This window comes from Bubalus bubalis, chromosome 12, assembly GCF_019923935.1.
Source record: "Bubalus bubalis isolate 160015118507 breed Murrah chromosome 12, NDDB_SH_1, whole genome shotgun sequence".
NCBI classification, from domain to species: Eukaryota; Metazoa; Chordata; class Mammalia; order Artiodactyla; family Bovidae; genus Bubalus; species Bubalus bubalis.
Genome location: NC_059168.1, coordinates 7221446 through 7234603, shown reverse-complemented (window position 1 = coordinate 7234603; position 13158 = coordinate 7221446). Strand labels below are relative to the sequence as shown.

Here is a 13158-nt window from a genome sequence, read left to right as displayed (position 1 = left end):
ACTAAATATATATATATATATATAATTATAATTATATACTCTCTCTGCATATGCACGAAATACATAATCCTATTTATGAAATGCACAAAACCTTTACAAAGAGAACTATAAATGTAATTAAAGGATACTGAAAATATTTGACTTTTAAAAAGACACAATTCCTAGATAGCACTATATAATACCATGATGATGGCAATTTTATCTCAATGTATATGCAATACAACTCCATTCACATGTTCCAAATGATTTTAAACAGAACTTGAATATTTAGAAGTCAAGAAAATGTTCAAAATTAACCTGGAGGAGTAAATATAACCAGAAAAATTTAGACAAAATAGAATGGTGGTGAACTTATAGCTACCAAAATAGCTAATATGTTTAAAATTATGTGATATGGATACTAAAATAGGCCAGGGTAAGGATGGGGTGAGAATGTGGGGTCAAGGAGGATCCCCAAGTTACTCGCCTGGTTGGCAGATGGCTGCTACCACTGGGCATGAAGAATTCACAGGGTCACTGGACTTGGGGAAGGGGGGAATATGTTAAGTGATGCTCCCTGACACGAATTTGATTGCTATTTCATCTCTCTGCACATCTTTAAGTCTTTCCTTGGTGGCTCTGACAGTAAACAATCTGCCTGCAATGCTGGAGACCCAGGTTTGATCCCTGGGTCAGGAAGATCCCCTGGAGAAGGGAATGGTTACCCACTCCAGTATTATTGCCTAGGAAATCCCATGGATGGAGGAGCCTGGCGGGCTACAGATCACAGGGTTGCCCAGAGTGGGACACGACTTTGCGACTAACGCTTTCACTTAATAATATAAACTGTGAGACACAGATATCTTAAAGGAGGTCATTAATTTTGTTCCATCAATCCAGCTTCAAGCATTTTTCAGCTTTAATCTTCTAAAGCATGAATGATTTTAAGCAAACCTGGAATAAGACACACCTTGTGTTCTACCTGTATTTCCATCTGCCACTTTGAAATAACATAGGTGGTAACAACCATTTTTCAATCAACACATAATCTACCATTTTTAACTTATGTGATTGAAAATAGGTATCAGCACGTGGTTTGCAGTGATGGGTGATTTCATGAGTTTCAGATTCCATGAAGCCTCAAGGTTAATAATAGCTCTAGGGGAAAAAAATCAACAAAGTCCATGCTATTTATAAAACGATGTAGTGTGTTCTCAGTATACAAAGTGCTGTTTCATATGCTTTTACCTACCAGTATCCATTCAGTTAATAATAAGGCAGTGTCTTGTATTTATAACAATAAAGTATTGATGAGATGCAATGGAACATTAACACTGTCTTTTTTCTCACTCCCTAACTTTATTTTTTATTTTATTTTGGAGTATAGCTGATTGTTGTTGTTGTTCAGTTGCTAAGTCGTGTCCATCTCATTTAGATTCCGTGGACTGCAGCACACCAAGCCTCGAGTGCTTCCCTGTCATTCAGTTCAATTCAGTTCAGTTCAGTCACTCAGTTGTGACTCTTTGCGACCCCATGAATTGCAGCATGCCAGGCCTCCCTGTCCTTCACTATCTTCCAAAGTTTGCTCAAACTCATGTCCATTGAGTCGGTGATGCCATCCAATCATCTCATCCTCTGTGGGCCCCTTCTCCTCTTGCCCTCAATCTTTCCCAGCATCAAGGTCTTTTCCAATGAGTTGGTTCTTCACATCAGGTGGCCAAAGTATTAGAGCTTCATGCTTCAGCATCAGCCCTTCCAATGAATATTCAAGGTTGATTTCCTTTAGGATGGGCTGATTTGATCTTGCAGTTCAAAGTGAAAGTGAAAGTCACTCAGTCGTGTCTGACTCTTTGCGACCCCATGGACTGTCGTTGATGGAATTCTCCAGGCCAGAATACTGGAATGGGTAGCCTTTTCCTTCTCCAGGGGATCTTCCCAACCCAGGGATCCAACCCAGGTCTGACGGGCTACAGGAGCCTGGCAGGCTACAGTCCATAAGGTCACAAAGAATCGGACACAACTGAATCAATTTAGCGTGCACTTAGCACACATATTCTAGTTTTATATACAGTCTCTCTATTTTTCATTAGTCTTCTGTAGGTGTTTATGTTTTCTTTTTTAATTACCAAATGGGATGAATCTGTGTATGTTCATTTTATGTCTAGCCATGTGGGTTAAAAAATAAAGAAATCCCTTTGTTTTCCAACAAACCACTGAAAGACATATTTACAAAGCATAAGTTAAATTTTCATACTTCCACGCAGCTTTGTTACAATAAACACAACACCCTGGAGCCAGGCCTGGCAGAGAGGAATGGTTACGCAGTGGCCCCAGGGAACATATCAGCTCAGTGAGGTTTATTTTTCCCCTGGGCTTCCCAGACGGCTCTAGTGGTAAGGAAACCGCCTGCCAAAGCAGGAGACAAAGGAGACAGGTTTTTGATCCCTGGGTGGGGAGACCCCCGGAGGAGGAAATAGCAGCCCACTCCAGTATTCTTGCCTGGAGAATCCCATGGACAGAGGAGGCTGGCGGGCTACAGTCCATGGGGTCACAAAGAGTCGGACACGACTGAAGTGACTTAGCATGCATGCACGGCCATCTCTGCTTTCTGCCCACCCTCAAACTCTCACTCTTCTCCTCCCAGCAAAGTGGGAAAGAAAAAGGAACTGCTGTCTGATTAAATAAGGTACATTCTTTGGGTTTGTTCTTTGGGAAGAATTTTCTTTTGTTTTCTTTGGAATTAAATTTTATATAAAAAAAAGGGGGGTTGCTGTGGTGGGGGTGAGTGGGTATGGCTTTATATTTCTTTGCTGATTTAGCAGAAAACGTCCAGAACAACTTGAAGAAACTGTTTTCATTCATTAAAAAATATTACTATTATGCTATCCTGTATAAGGCTTTCTCACATTCCAAGTTTGATCAGAGAGATTCATAAATACAGTTGTACATACAGTATTTATTTTAGAATAATAAATAAATCCTACTTACCCCATTTTAGGATGAGGTAAGTAGGGTGACAATCATAAAAGTGTTCAAGGAGGAGCCTGTGAACTTGCAAATCCAGGTACCTCACAGTTCCAGACAATGACTTGACAGCTGGTTATGAAACCAGTCTACTATGGAGGCAAAATGAGGCTCCATTCTTGCAATTCCTGTCAACCATGCTCCTTGATGGACTTCCAGTTAATAACTGAACAAATGTGCAGAATTGTGACCATCTGCTCTATAATTATAAGGACTAACTGAATAATAATTATTGGGCTCTAAAATACATTGAAAGGAGTTGAGTTTTCCTTTTTTTTTTAATATCATTTTACTTAATGTTATGATGAAGACAGAGAAAATCTCCAGGTTGAACACTGGCATCAGATACTGTGTTTACATACATATTTCCTCCGTATTGCTTGGGAAGGAGGTTCCATGATTCAGATCTTACAGCAAAGCAAACAGGCTCATGGAGGCTGTTAGACCACGGAGCCAGAACAGCTTTACTCCAAAACCTGCACTTTCCACTACTGGGCTCCAGCTCTTCTCAATCTGGATGATCATTTGAAAACCAGAGAGACAGGTTATATTGTCTATGTCATTACCAATCTCATTTAAATGAAACGGAGTGTATACATACGACCAGAACTGTTTACTCATTCAATGTTCTGGGTCAGATGGTAAAGAGTCTGCTTGCAATTTGGGTTCAATCCCTGGGTCAGGAAGATCCTCTGGAGAAGGGAAAGGCAACCCACTCCAGTATTCTTGCCTGGAGAATTGCACGGACAGAGGAGCCTGGCAGTCCATGAAGTCTCAAAGAGTCAGACACGGCTGATCACAGCACAGCACAGTTGATTTACAATGTTGTGCTATTTTTGGGTATACAGCAAAGTGTTCCCATTATACATTTACATGTATCTATTCTTTTTCAGATTCTTTTCCCATATAGGCTATTACAGAGTACTGAGTTCTCGTGTTGAGAAGTTCCTTATTGATTATCTTATTTTATATACATAGTAGTGTTTATGTTAATTCTAAACTCCAAATTTATCACTCCCACAATGAACTTATTTACAGACACACTGCTCTTTTTTAACTTGACACATTAAAAACTTTCTGTTTTTACATGAAAACCATGTACATGGTGTTCATTCAAAGTGGATGCTCAGTCTTCTAACATGGGGAATCAAAGCCTTACTTGTATCTTTTGGTTGAGCTCCAATTCCAAAAAATCCAAAATACCAAGAGTGTAGTAATAATACCTTATATTAACCACCTATGCACACACATTCAAAGAGTCAATAGTATAAATTTATTGTAACATTCTTCTTTTTCCTATTGATGTCTGTTCTGATTGTAGAAGGGCAATTCTCCATCTGTCCGACCTATAGTAGTATCTAAAATCTGAGCTTACATTTTGTATGTCCTTTCTCGGGTTACATCTTTTTATTCAGCCTTTTTTATTTCATTTTACAAAGCCTCACCCATGGTGTTGGGGCAGGGGGCTGTTAGTACACTGTGTATACTTGTGTAGATAATAAGAGCTGATGGATTCATCTCCAAACACCCCGGCTGCTACTTGCTCTAGACTGACACGGTTCTATTTTTGTATTTGAGACTCAGACATGACACCTTGAGCTCTGAGAGTGTGGAGAGGAGTCCGGGGCATTGACTCAGCCTGGCCAGGGCTTCTGGTGGGCGTAAGGACAGAGCAGCAGGCTTGGGAAGAGGAGGAGAGTGACACCCTTGGTCTGACCTGCCCCCTCAACCACTCTGCCCTAAGCTGCTGTTGCAACATTAAAAAGCTCAAGGCAAAATGGATTCACTTTCTTTTTCAAATCCTTTTCCTACTTAGGCTGTTATGTAATATTAAGCATCGTTTAGAAAAGAAGAGTTACGTGTATAACTGAATCACTTTGCTGCACACCTGAACCTAGCACAACACTGTTACTCAACTATACTCTGATATAAAACAAAAAGTTACACACATGCATGCAATATATATTACCATATCTAAAATAGATAGCCAGTGGGAATTTGCTGTATGATGCAGGGAGCTCAAACCCAGAGCTCTGTGACAACCTAGAGGGGTGGGATGGGGTGGGAGGTGGGAGGGAGGCTCTAGAGGGAGGGGATATACATATACCGATAGCTGATTCATGTTGATATATAGCAGAAAACGATGCAATATTGTAAAGCAGTCACCCTCCAACTAAAAATAATTTTTTTTTAATGGATTCATTTCACAGCATCATCTCCCTGCTACTCTGAGAGCAGCTACTACTTGGATGCTTGTGCCAAGGTTCCTGTAAACACAGTGTGAGCAGATGGAGACAGGGTCTCTGCTTCTCTCCACCCAGAGGCTCCATGCTGTCTCCCTGCATTTAGGACGGGAGCTCTAACCAACCCAGGATGTCTGAACCCAATTAGTATGTTAATCAACTGAACTATACCTAACCGTAACCTGGTAAAGACTATCTTCTCTCAGGGAGAATCCCAAGGTTCTGAGCCTGTCTCTGGAGACAGGGTCCCCAGCTCACCCCCAGCTTCCATCACTCACCAACCTGTGCCCTGATCAGCTCGCTCTCCCTCTCTGAGCCTCAGCTTCCTCAGCTGGGGGAACTGCTGGTCTCCTTCACCAGGGCTTGTCTGGAGGATGAAATGAGATCGTGCACCCAGGATAGCCCTTGTCTCAGTTTCAGCGTCAGTTCAGTCGCTCAGTCGTGTCCTTTGCGGCCCCATGAACCGCAGCACGCCAGGCCTCCCTGTCCATCACCAACTCCCGGAGTCCACCCAAACCCATGTCCCTTGAGTCGGTGATGCCATCCAACCATCCCCTCCTCTGTCGTCCCCTTCTGCTCCTGCCCTCAATCTTTCCCATGCCCAACACAACAAGGAAGAAGTCACTGGAAGGCATGGCAAAGATGCTGGCGACAAGGACCTTGGGGGACAGAAGCCATTCCTCCACTCGGGGAAGGGTCTCCCCAGGCTTCCTCTTTCCGTCCTCCCCAGGATTCCTTAGACTGAACGAACTACCGTCCACAGTGTTGGCAGGTATGAGTGAGTGAAGGATGAACCGCTCCGTGGAGAGGTAACTAGGAGAAGAAAAGCAGGACATACAGTACACTCACTACACTGGGCACTCTAGCAGGTACTTTGTTGCTTTATTTTTAAGGATTTTTTTTTAACATGGACCATTTTTAAAGTCTTTATGAATCCGTTACAATATTGTTTCTGTTTTATGCTTTGGTTTTTTTGGCCGTGAGGCAGGTGGGATCTTAGCTCACTGGGTTCCAGGGATGGAACCCACACGTCCTGTACTGGAAGCCAGGAGTCTTAACCACTGAACCACCAGAGAAGTCTCGCAGGCACTGTTTTTAGAGTTAAGACCAAACTGCTCTCGACCCCCCTGAGCCACCCTTTCCTGGCTGTGTAAACCTGGGGGAAGGTCTTCACCTGGGCTTCAGTGCCTCAGCTTCCCTGTCTATGAAATGGGAGCAAAGACAGTGATTCCTCCCAGAGTGTGTGCCTTAGAACAGTTACGGGGATTTAAAGAGCTAACATCAAAGGTGCTTACATCTGAGTCAGGCACCTAGAAAGCATTCCGTGACTACCTGGCAAACAAAATATTTTTTTTAAAAATCAAACAAAACATCTGGTGTCCTTATGGTGAGTGTCATTCATCATGCTTCCTCGGCCTCCTTGCCTGTCTCGTCTCCTCCCAGGGTCTTAAGGTTGGGCTGCCCCAGAGCCCAGGTACTGGTCCTCTCTTGGTTTCCTCAATGGATTTTCACCCCCTTGGTGATCACTTCCAGCTTCCCAGCTGTGGATCCCAGCCCTGTGCTGCTGACCCAGCTCCTTCCTGGACTCCAGGCTCAGGTACCGCACCCTCCTGTTCATCACCCCCACCCGCAGGTCTCACAGCCCCCAACCCCTCCCACCCCACCACCCACAGCCCGCCTCTTCTCACATGGGGCCAGTCGGTCCATATAGTTCGGTCCCTCACGGCTCCTTTTCCCAACACGCCACACTGAACCCATTGGGGGTCCTGCAGGTTCCACCTTCAGAAGTCAGGTGGAACCAGGACCCCAGCCCTTGCGCCACCTGGCCGCCATCCTCCTGCTTTGTCTGCTGACCGGCTGCACTACCCGCCCCCGCCCCATTCCCCACCATACTGGCTCATCTTCACTGTCCCTCCCCACAGCGGCCGGTGGGATGCTCTTACAAAGCAAAGCACACCCACAGCAGCACCGAACTCCCCTTGCTGCTTCCATTTCACCTGGATAAGAGACCATGTCCTGACACCGGCCCGCCTGACCCCACATGACCCAGGACCCCAGACTCTCCCTTGCCTCCTGTGTCCCACACTGTACTCCCCTCCAGCCACGTGGGCCATGACCACACTGCCTTCAGATCGTCTTTAGCCCTCTTTGCCTGGAATGTCCTTCAGCTTAGCTAATCCCTTTACCTCCTGCAAACCTTTATTCAAATACCACATTTTTCATTGTTGCCTTCTATGACTATTCAATTGAGAATTTTAACGCTGCCCCTCCCTCCCCTGGCCTGAGCCCCATTGTTTCTTTTTTTTTTTTTTTTTAATGATTATTTATTTTTGACTGCACTGGGTCTTTGCTACTTGCATGGGCCTTCTCTAGTTGTGGTGACTGGGGACTACTCTCTAGTTCCAGTGTACAGGCTTCTCAATGCAGGATCATCTCTTGTTGTGGAGCACAGGCTTCAGGGCATTCAGACTTCAGCAGCTGTGGCACATGGCCTCAGTAGTTGTGGCTCCCAGAGCTCTGTCTGGCAAACAGCAGGAGCCCTGGGCATATTTTCTAAATGTGTGCGTGTTAGTCACTCAGTGGTGTCTGACTCTGCGACCCCATGGACTGTAGCCTACCAGATTCCTCTGTCCATGGGATTCTCTGGGCAAGAATACTAGAGTGGCTTGCCATTTCCCTCTCCGATTGTCTAAATGAATATCCACAAAATAGAATCTCTTAAGAGCTGGATGATTAACAAAGTGAAAGTTGCTCAGTCGTTTCTGACTCTTTGTGACCCCAAGGACTATATATTCTATATAGTCCATAGAATTCTCCAGGCCAGAATACTAGAGTGGGTAGCCATTCCCTTCTCCAGGGGATCTTCCCAACCCAGGGATTGAACCCAGGTCTCCCGCATTGTTGGCGGATTCTTTACCAGATGAGCCACCAGGGAAGCCCAAAGTGAAAGTCGTTCAGATGATTAACCTAAAGAGGTTGGTAAACTTGCAAAGTCAGGATCCTGACTCAGGCCCATGCCCTCCTACCACAGTCTCTGCCCCTCCCCATGTTAAACTTGCACTCACCCCTCCCTCCGCTCCATGCACAGCTCTACAGTGAACCTACATCCCAGAGCTGCTGGAAGGCCACAGCACAACTAGCATGAACACGCACCTTTACGAGGCCAGCGAGGAAGACAAATGCCAAGGATTAGCAAGAGCGGTTAATAAGTTTCCAAGAGGAAGCTCAGCTCCCCCAGCTGTTTCCTTAAATAGTAATTCTTCTGTGCTGGCCAAGTGAGCAAATTGGACTCTCTGAGACTGCTGCACAATCCAGCGACCTGATGGTATACTGCCTCTCTCTTGTCCTAATGACCAAGCCTCAAGTTGTTGCTGTTGTTCAGCCACTAAGTTATGTCCAACTCCCACAGACTATAGGCCTGAAGAATTCCATGGACTATTCATGGCGTCACAAAAAGTTGGACGGGACTGAGCAACTTTCATTTCTTCTTCATAGCCCCCCAGGCTCCTCTCTCCATGGGATTCTCCAGGCAAGAATACTGGAGGAGTGGGTTGCCATTTCCTCCTCTGGGGAATGTTCCCAATCCATATCTCCTGCATTGGCAGGTGAGTTCTTTACCAATGAGCCACCAGGGAAGCCCACCAAAGCCTCAAGACACCTCAGCAACATGGCATCCTATGAGAGAAGTTCAAGATGACCCTCCAAGTGACCCTTTTTCCTCCCGGTAAAAGGAGGGACTTTGCTGGGAGACAGAGCTCTACTCACCAGGATGAAGACGGTGAAGAATATGACCACGATTGCTGCCGTGATGAACAACTTCTTCCGGGGGAACACTGAGGACGGAAGGAGAAACACCAGTGCGAAGCAGATGGCCCCCCGGAGCCCCCCGTAGGCAATAATGAACTGGTCCTTGAAGGTCAGGGGAATTGTCCGGAACCAGTTAATGACCTGAGTCAGGACGAAAACACCTGAGAAGGAAAACAAAACCGAAGGGAACGGAATGTGTCAGGCCAGGACACGGGAACAGGAAGGTGAGTTTTCTGTTTCAGGGCAAAGTACAGTTAAGTCCCCAACACAGGAACTTTCAGGTTTCGAACTTTCAAAGATGTGAACATTTGTTCCCATGTCTAACCACATAAACGAGTTCACTTGTCCGGCTTACACTGTGACTTGTCAAGTTTGTGCATTCTCTACAAGTGGCGGGGGTTTTGTACTTTACTATACAGCACTCTGCAGACTGGGCTTCCCAGGTGGCTCAGTGGTTAAAAAAAAAAAAATCTGCCTGCTAATGCAGGAGATGTGGTTTCAATCCCTGACTGGGAAGATCCCTTGGAGGAAGAAACGGCAACCCACTCCAGTATTCTTGCCTGGGAAATCCCATGGACAGAGGAGCCTGCCAGGCTACAGTCCATGCGGTCACAAAGAGTCAGACATGGCTGAGCAACTAAACAACAACAACTCTGTAGAGTACAGTTAGTATAGTATCTTCATTTTAAGCCCAGGATGTCATCATTGACGAGATAAAAAGAGCTACCACCTAGAAGTTACAGGATCATTTTTGCAAGAGGGTACATAGAATTGAACACAGTAAGGAACCAGAACGTGTGCAATGTCAGGCATGAGTGAAGTTGCAGCTCGCCCTCCGTCTCCTGTTGCTGACGATCCTTCAGCTCTACCATCTCTCATCTCCTCTCCCTCCTCCAGGAAGTAACTCTTCGTGCCTGTTCACTCGATGCGAGCCCCTGGATGCCAGCTGCTGTATTATCACTACTGTACTTTTCAAGGTAGAGTAAGATTAAAAATCTATTCTTTATTTTTTGTGTTAGTTTTTTATTAGTACTGTTTGTGTGCAAAGTATCATAAACCTATTATAGGAGAGTACTATATAGCCGATTGTGTTAGTTGGGTACCTAGGCTAACTTTGTCAAACTTACTAACAAATTGGACGTATGACCATGCTCTTTGAACCAAATTAGTTCATACACAGAGCACCTACTGTATTTCAGAAGAAGCCCTTTCCTACCATCCTGGCTCACATCACTGGGTTCTGGGCCCTGTGTTGTTTCAAGACAGTGAGTGAGAACATGGAGTCAGAGACACCAAGAGAGGTTAATTCCACTTAAAGCAAAAGCCATAAAAATACTCCAGGAAGAAAAAAAATGTCAGGATGCAGGGAAAGGAGGAGAAGGAGGACGTGGAGAATAATGAGGAAGAGGAGGAGCTGGAGGAAGGAGATAAAAAAGACAAGAACCTAAGATGAAGGGAAGTAACAAGATCAACCACAAAGCAGAGGGAAAGAAGGAGGGACCAGTCCTCCCATGCCAGATTCCCAGGCCCATGGAGGAGACATGTGCTCATTACCCAGCGCCCTCCAGATCAGGCAGAAGGCCAGGGTGAAGCAGACAAAGGCCCAGTTCCACTCATGGTTCTTCCCCACGGTGGACACGCCCATGAAGATGAAGATCAGGGTCTCGCTGACGCTGCTTAGCATTTTCATGAAATACTTGATGGTCGTGTAGGATTTCTGAGACACGTTCTCTTCCACGTACTTATTCATGGTCATCGCACAAGCCGTGATTCTGCAAGAAAAGATTAGCTTCTGTTTAAACAGGATAATGGTCCCAATCAGAATATGAGTCAGCAAGTAGCTGACTAGGCTGGCTCTACCCTTCTGCCCACCACTACATCAGTGATTGATTTTTATAAGTAACTGTAATTTGCATCCTTGGAAACTCTACTGTTTCTGGAAGCTTCATCAATATCCAAGGCTCCAACTTGGCTCTGCCCAGCTTCCTAGTCTCTGGATATGGACATCAGTACATCAGCTAGTCTGCCAGCATCAAAAATAAAACAAGCTCCTAATAAATTCAAAACCCATTGTCTTCCTATAAAGCCAGTTCCATCTTCTTTTTTCCTCTAGGCCCCTAAATGCTGCACTATTGCCTAAAATCCTAAATTTTTAACTGTGGTCACACTGGACTTCTCTTTGCACATCCTGAGTGCCCCTCACCATTTGTCTGCTCAGCAGTCATCTTCTGTCCCTCATCCTGAATCTCCTGGACCCACTCACTCACTGTGACTCTGATGCCTTACTTCTGGTTCTCATTTCTATTGGGTTAGCCCAAAGGTTTGTTCAAGTTTTTCCATTAACATCTCATGGAAAAAATCTGAAAGAACTTTTGGACCAACCCAATGCTTATCTACTTTCACTTCTGGGAAATTCAAAATGTATTCATAGGCTCTGAAAATTACAAAAGGAAGGAAACTGTTTTGCTTGTTTTCCCCACATTTCCAAAACTCTGGGCCCACAGAGCTCTTTATGCTCCTTTCTCTTGACCTCTATGTTTTTAACTTTCTATTTTGTATTGGAGTACAGCTGATGAACATTGTGGTGTGCGTTTCAGGTGTACAGCAAAGTGATTCAGTTATACATATATGTGTATTTATTCTTTTTCAAATTCTTTTCCCATTAGGTTGTTACATAATATTGTGCAGAGTTCCCTGTGTTATACAGTAGGTCCTTGTTGGTTGTATAGAATTTTTTAAAGTTTTTTATTGGAGTAAATAAAACATAAAGATGGCCAAGAGGCACGTGAAAAGATGCTCAACATTACTAATTACTAAAGAAATGCAAATCTAAACTACAATCAAGTTATTATCTCACACCAATCAGAATGGATATCATCCAAAAATTTACAAACAATAAATGCTGGAGAGGGTGTGGACAAAAACGAACACTCCCACCCCGTCACTGGGAACGTAAATCAGTGTAGCCAGTATGGACAACAGTAAGGAGGTGCCTCAAAAAACTAACAGTAGAGTGGCCGTATGATCCAGCAATCCCGCTCCCAGGCATATATCGAGAGAAAACCACAAATTAAAAAGATACACCTGAGTGTTCACTGCAGCACTATTTACAATAGCCAAGATGTGGAAGCAACCTAAGTATCCAATCACTTTTATTTTTAATAATAAACCATCAGCTACAGAATTGAAGAACCCACCAGTGCCTCAGCGGTAAAGAACACACCTGGCAATGAAGAAGATGTGGAGTTCCATCTCTAGGTTGGAAAGATTCTCTGGAGAAGGGAATGGCAACCCACTCCAGTATTCTGCCCAGGAAATCCCATAGACAGAGGAGAACGGCAGACTACAGTCCATAGGGTTGCAAAGAGTACGACACGACTTAGCGACTAAGTAACAGTGGAGTATTGAAGCCCCTACTTGTCTCATACTAACCCTACTTCCCTCAGTCCCACTTGGATTTGGATTTTTTTCTTTATCATTCAAGAAGTGAGTTTTGAAAGGTTAAAGAGAGTTTTTTTGTAAACGTGTTATTTATTCCCCTCTGAGATCATCCTCACATTCATTCACTGGGAAAAATATAAACCACACAGGCGAAGAGTAATCTTTAGTTCATTCAGGGAGCGATTTAACAAACATTTCTATTCAGAAATTATTGAAAACTACAGCTTTGCTGTAGGAATAAACGAAATACATGAATTTTACATGAATGTTCACAGGATCATTTTCCCTTGCTTTGTGTCCTTAACGTGACATCGAGTGAGGCTTCTGTCTGCCAGACACCTCCCTGTGACTCTCCGCTGCCTCCACCAGCACAGCTGCGATCCTCCAGGGGAGAAACAGCCTCGGCAGCTTCCAGGGACCCAGAGCCCACGGCGCCCTTGTTTGGGAAACGTGGGCATCTTTATGATGTGGACGCACAGTTCAGGCTGGGGACGAGTGTTCCAAGGGTCACATTCTAGTCTGTCATGCACAGACTAGATGCACACGACCTCTCAAACAAAGGCCAGGAGGTATTGCCCTGCAAGGAGGGATCTTTTTTTGCCACAGGGAGCGCTAAGCCAGTCAAACCACCTCCCCTTCAATAACACCCTATGTACACAAAACT

The 13158-nt window shown here is 44.7% G+C and overlaps 1 protein-coding gene across 1 annotated transcript in view; it reads right to left on the bottom strand.

The window, feature by feature from the left end:
- SLC9A2 (solute carrier family 9 member A2) overlaps positions 1-13158 on the bottom strand; it is a 42680-nt gene that overhangs the window by 24157 nt on the left and 5365 nt on the right. Inside the window, exons 2-3 of the mRNA XM_045162413.1 lie at positions 10608-10927; positions 9012-9214 (exon numbers count right to left, since the gene is read on the bottom strand). Coding sequence (XP_045018348.1) covers positions 9012-9214; positions 10608-10927 — 523 coding nt within the window. The remainder of the gene's footprint in view (positions 1-9011; positions 9215-10607; positions 10928-13158) is intronic.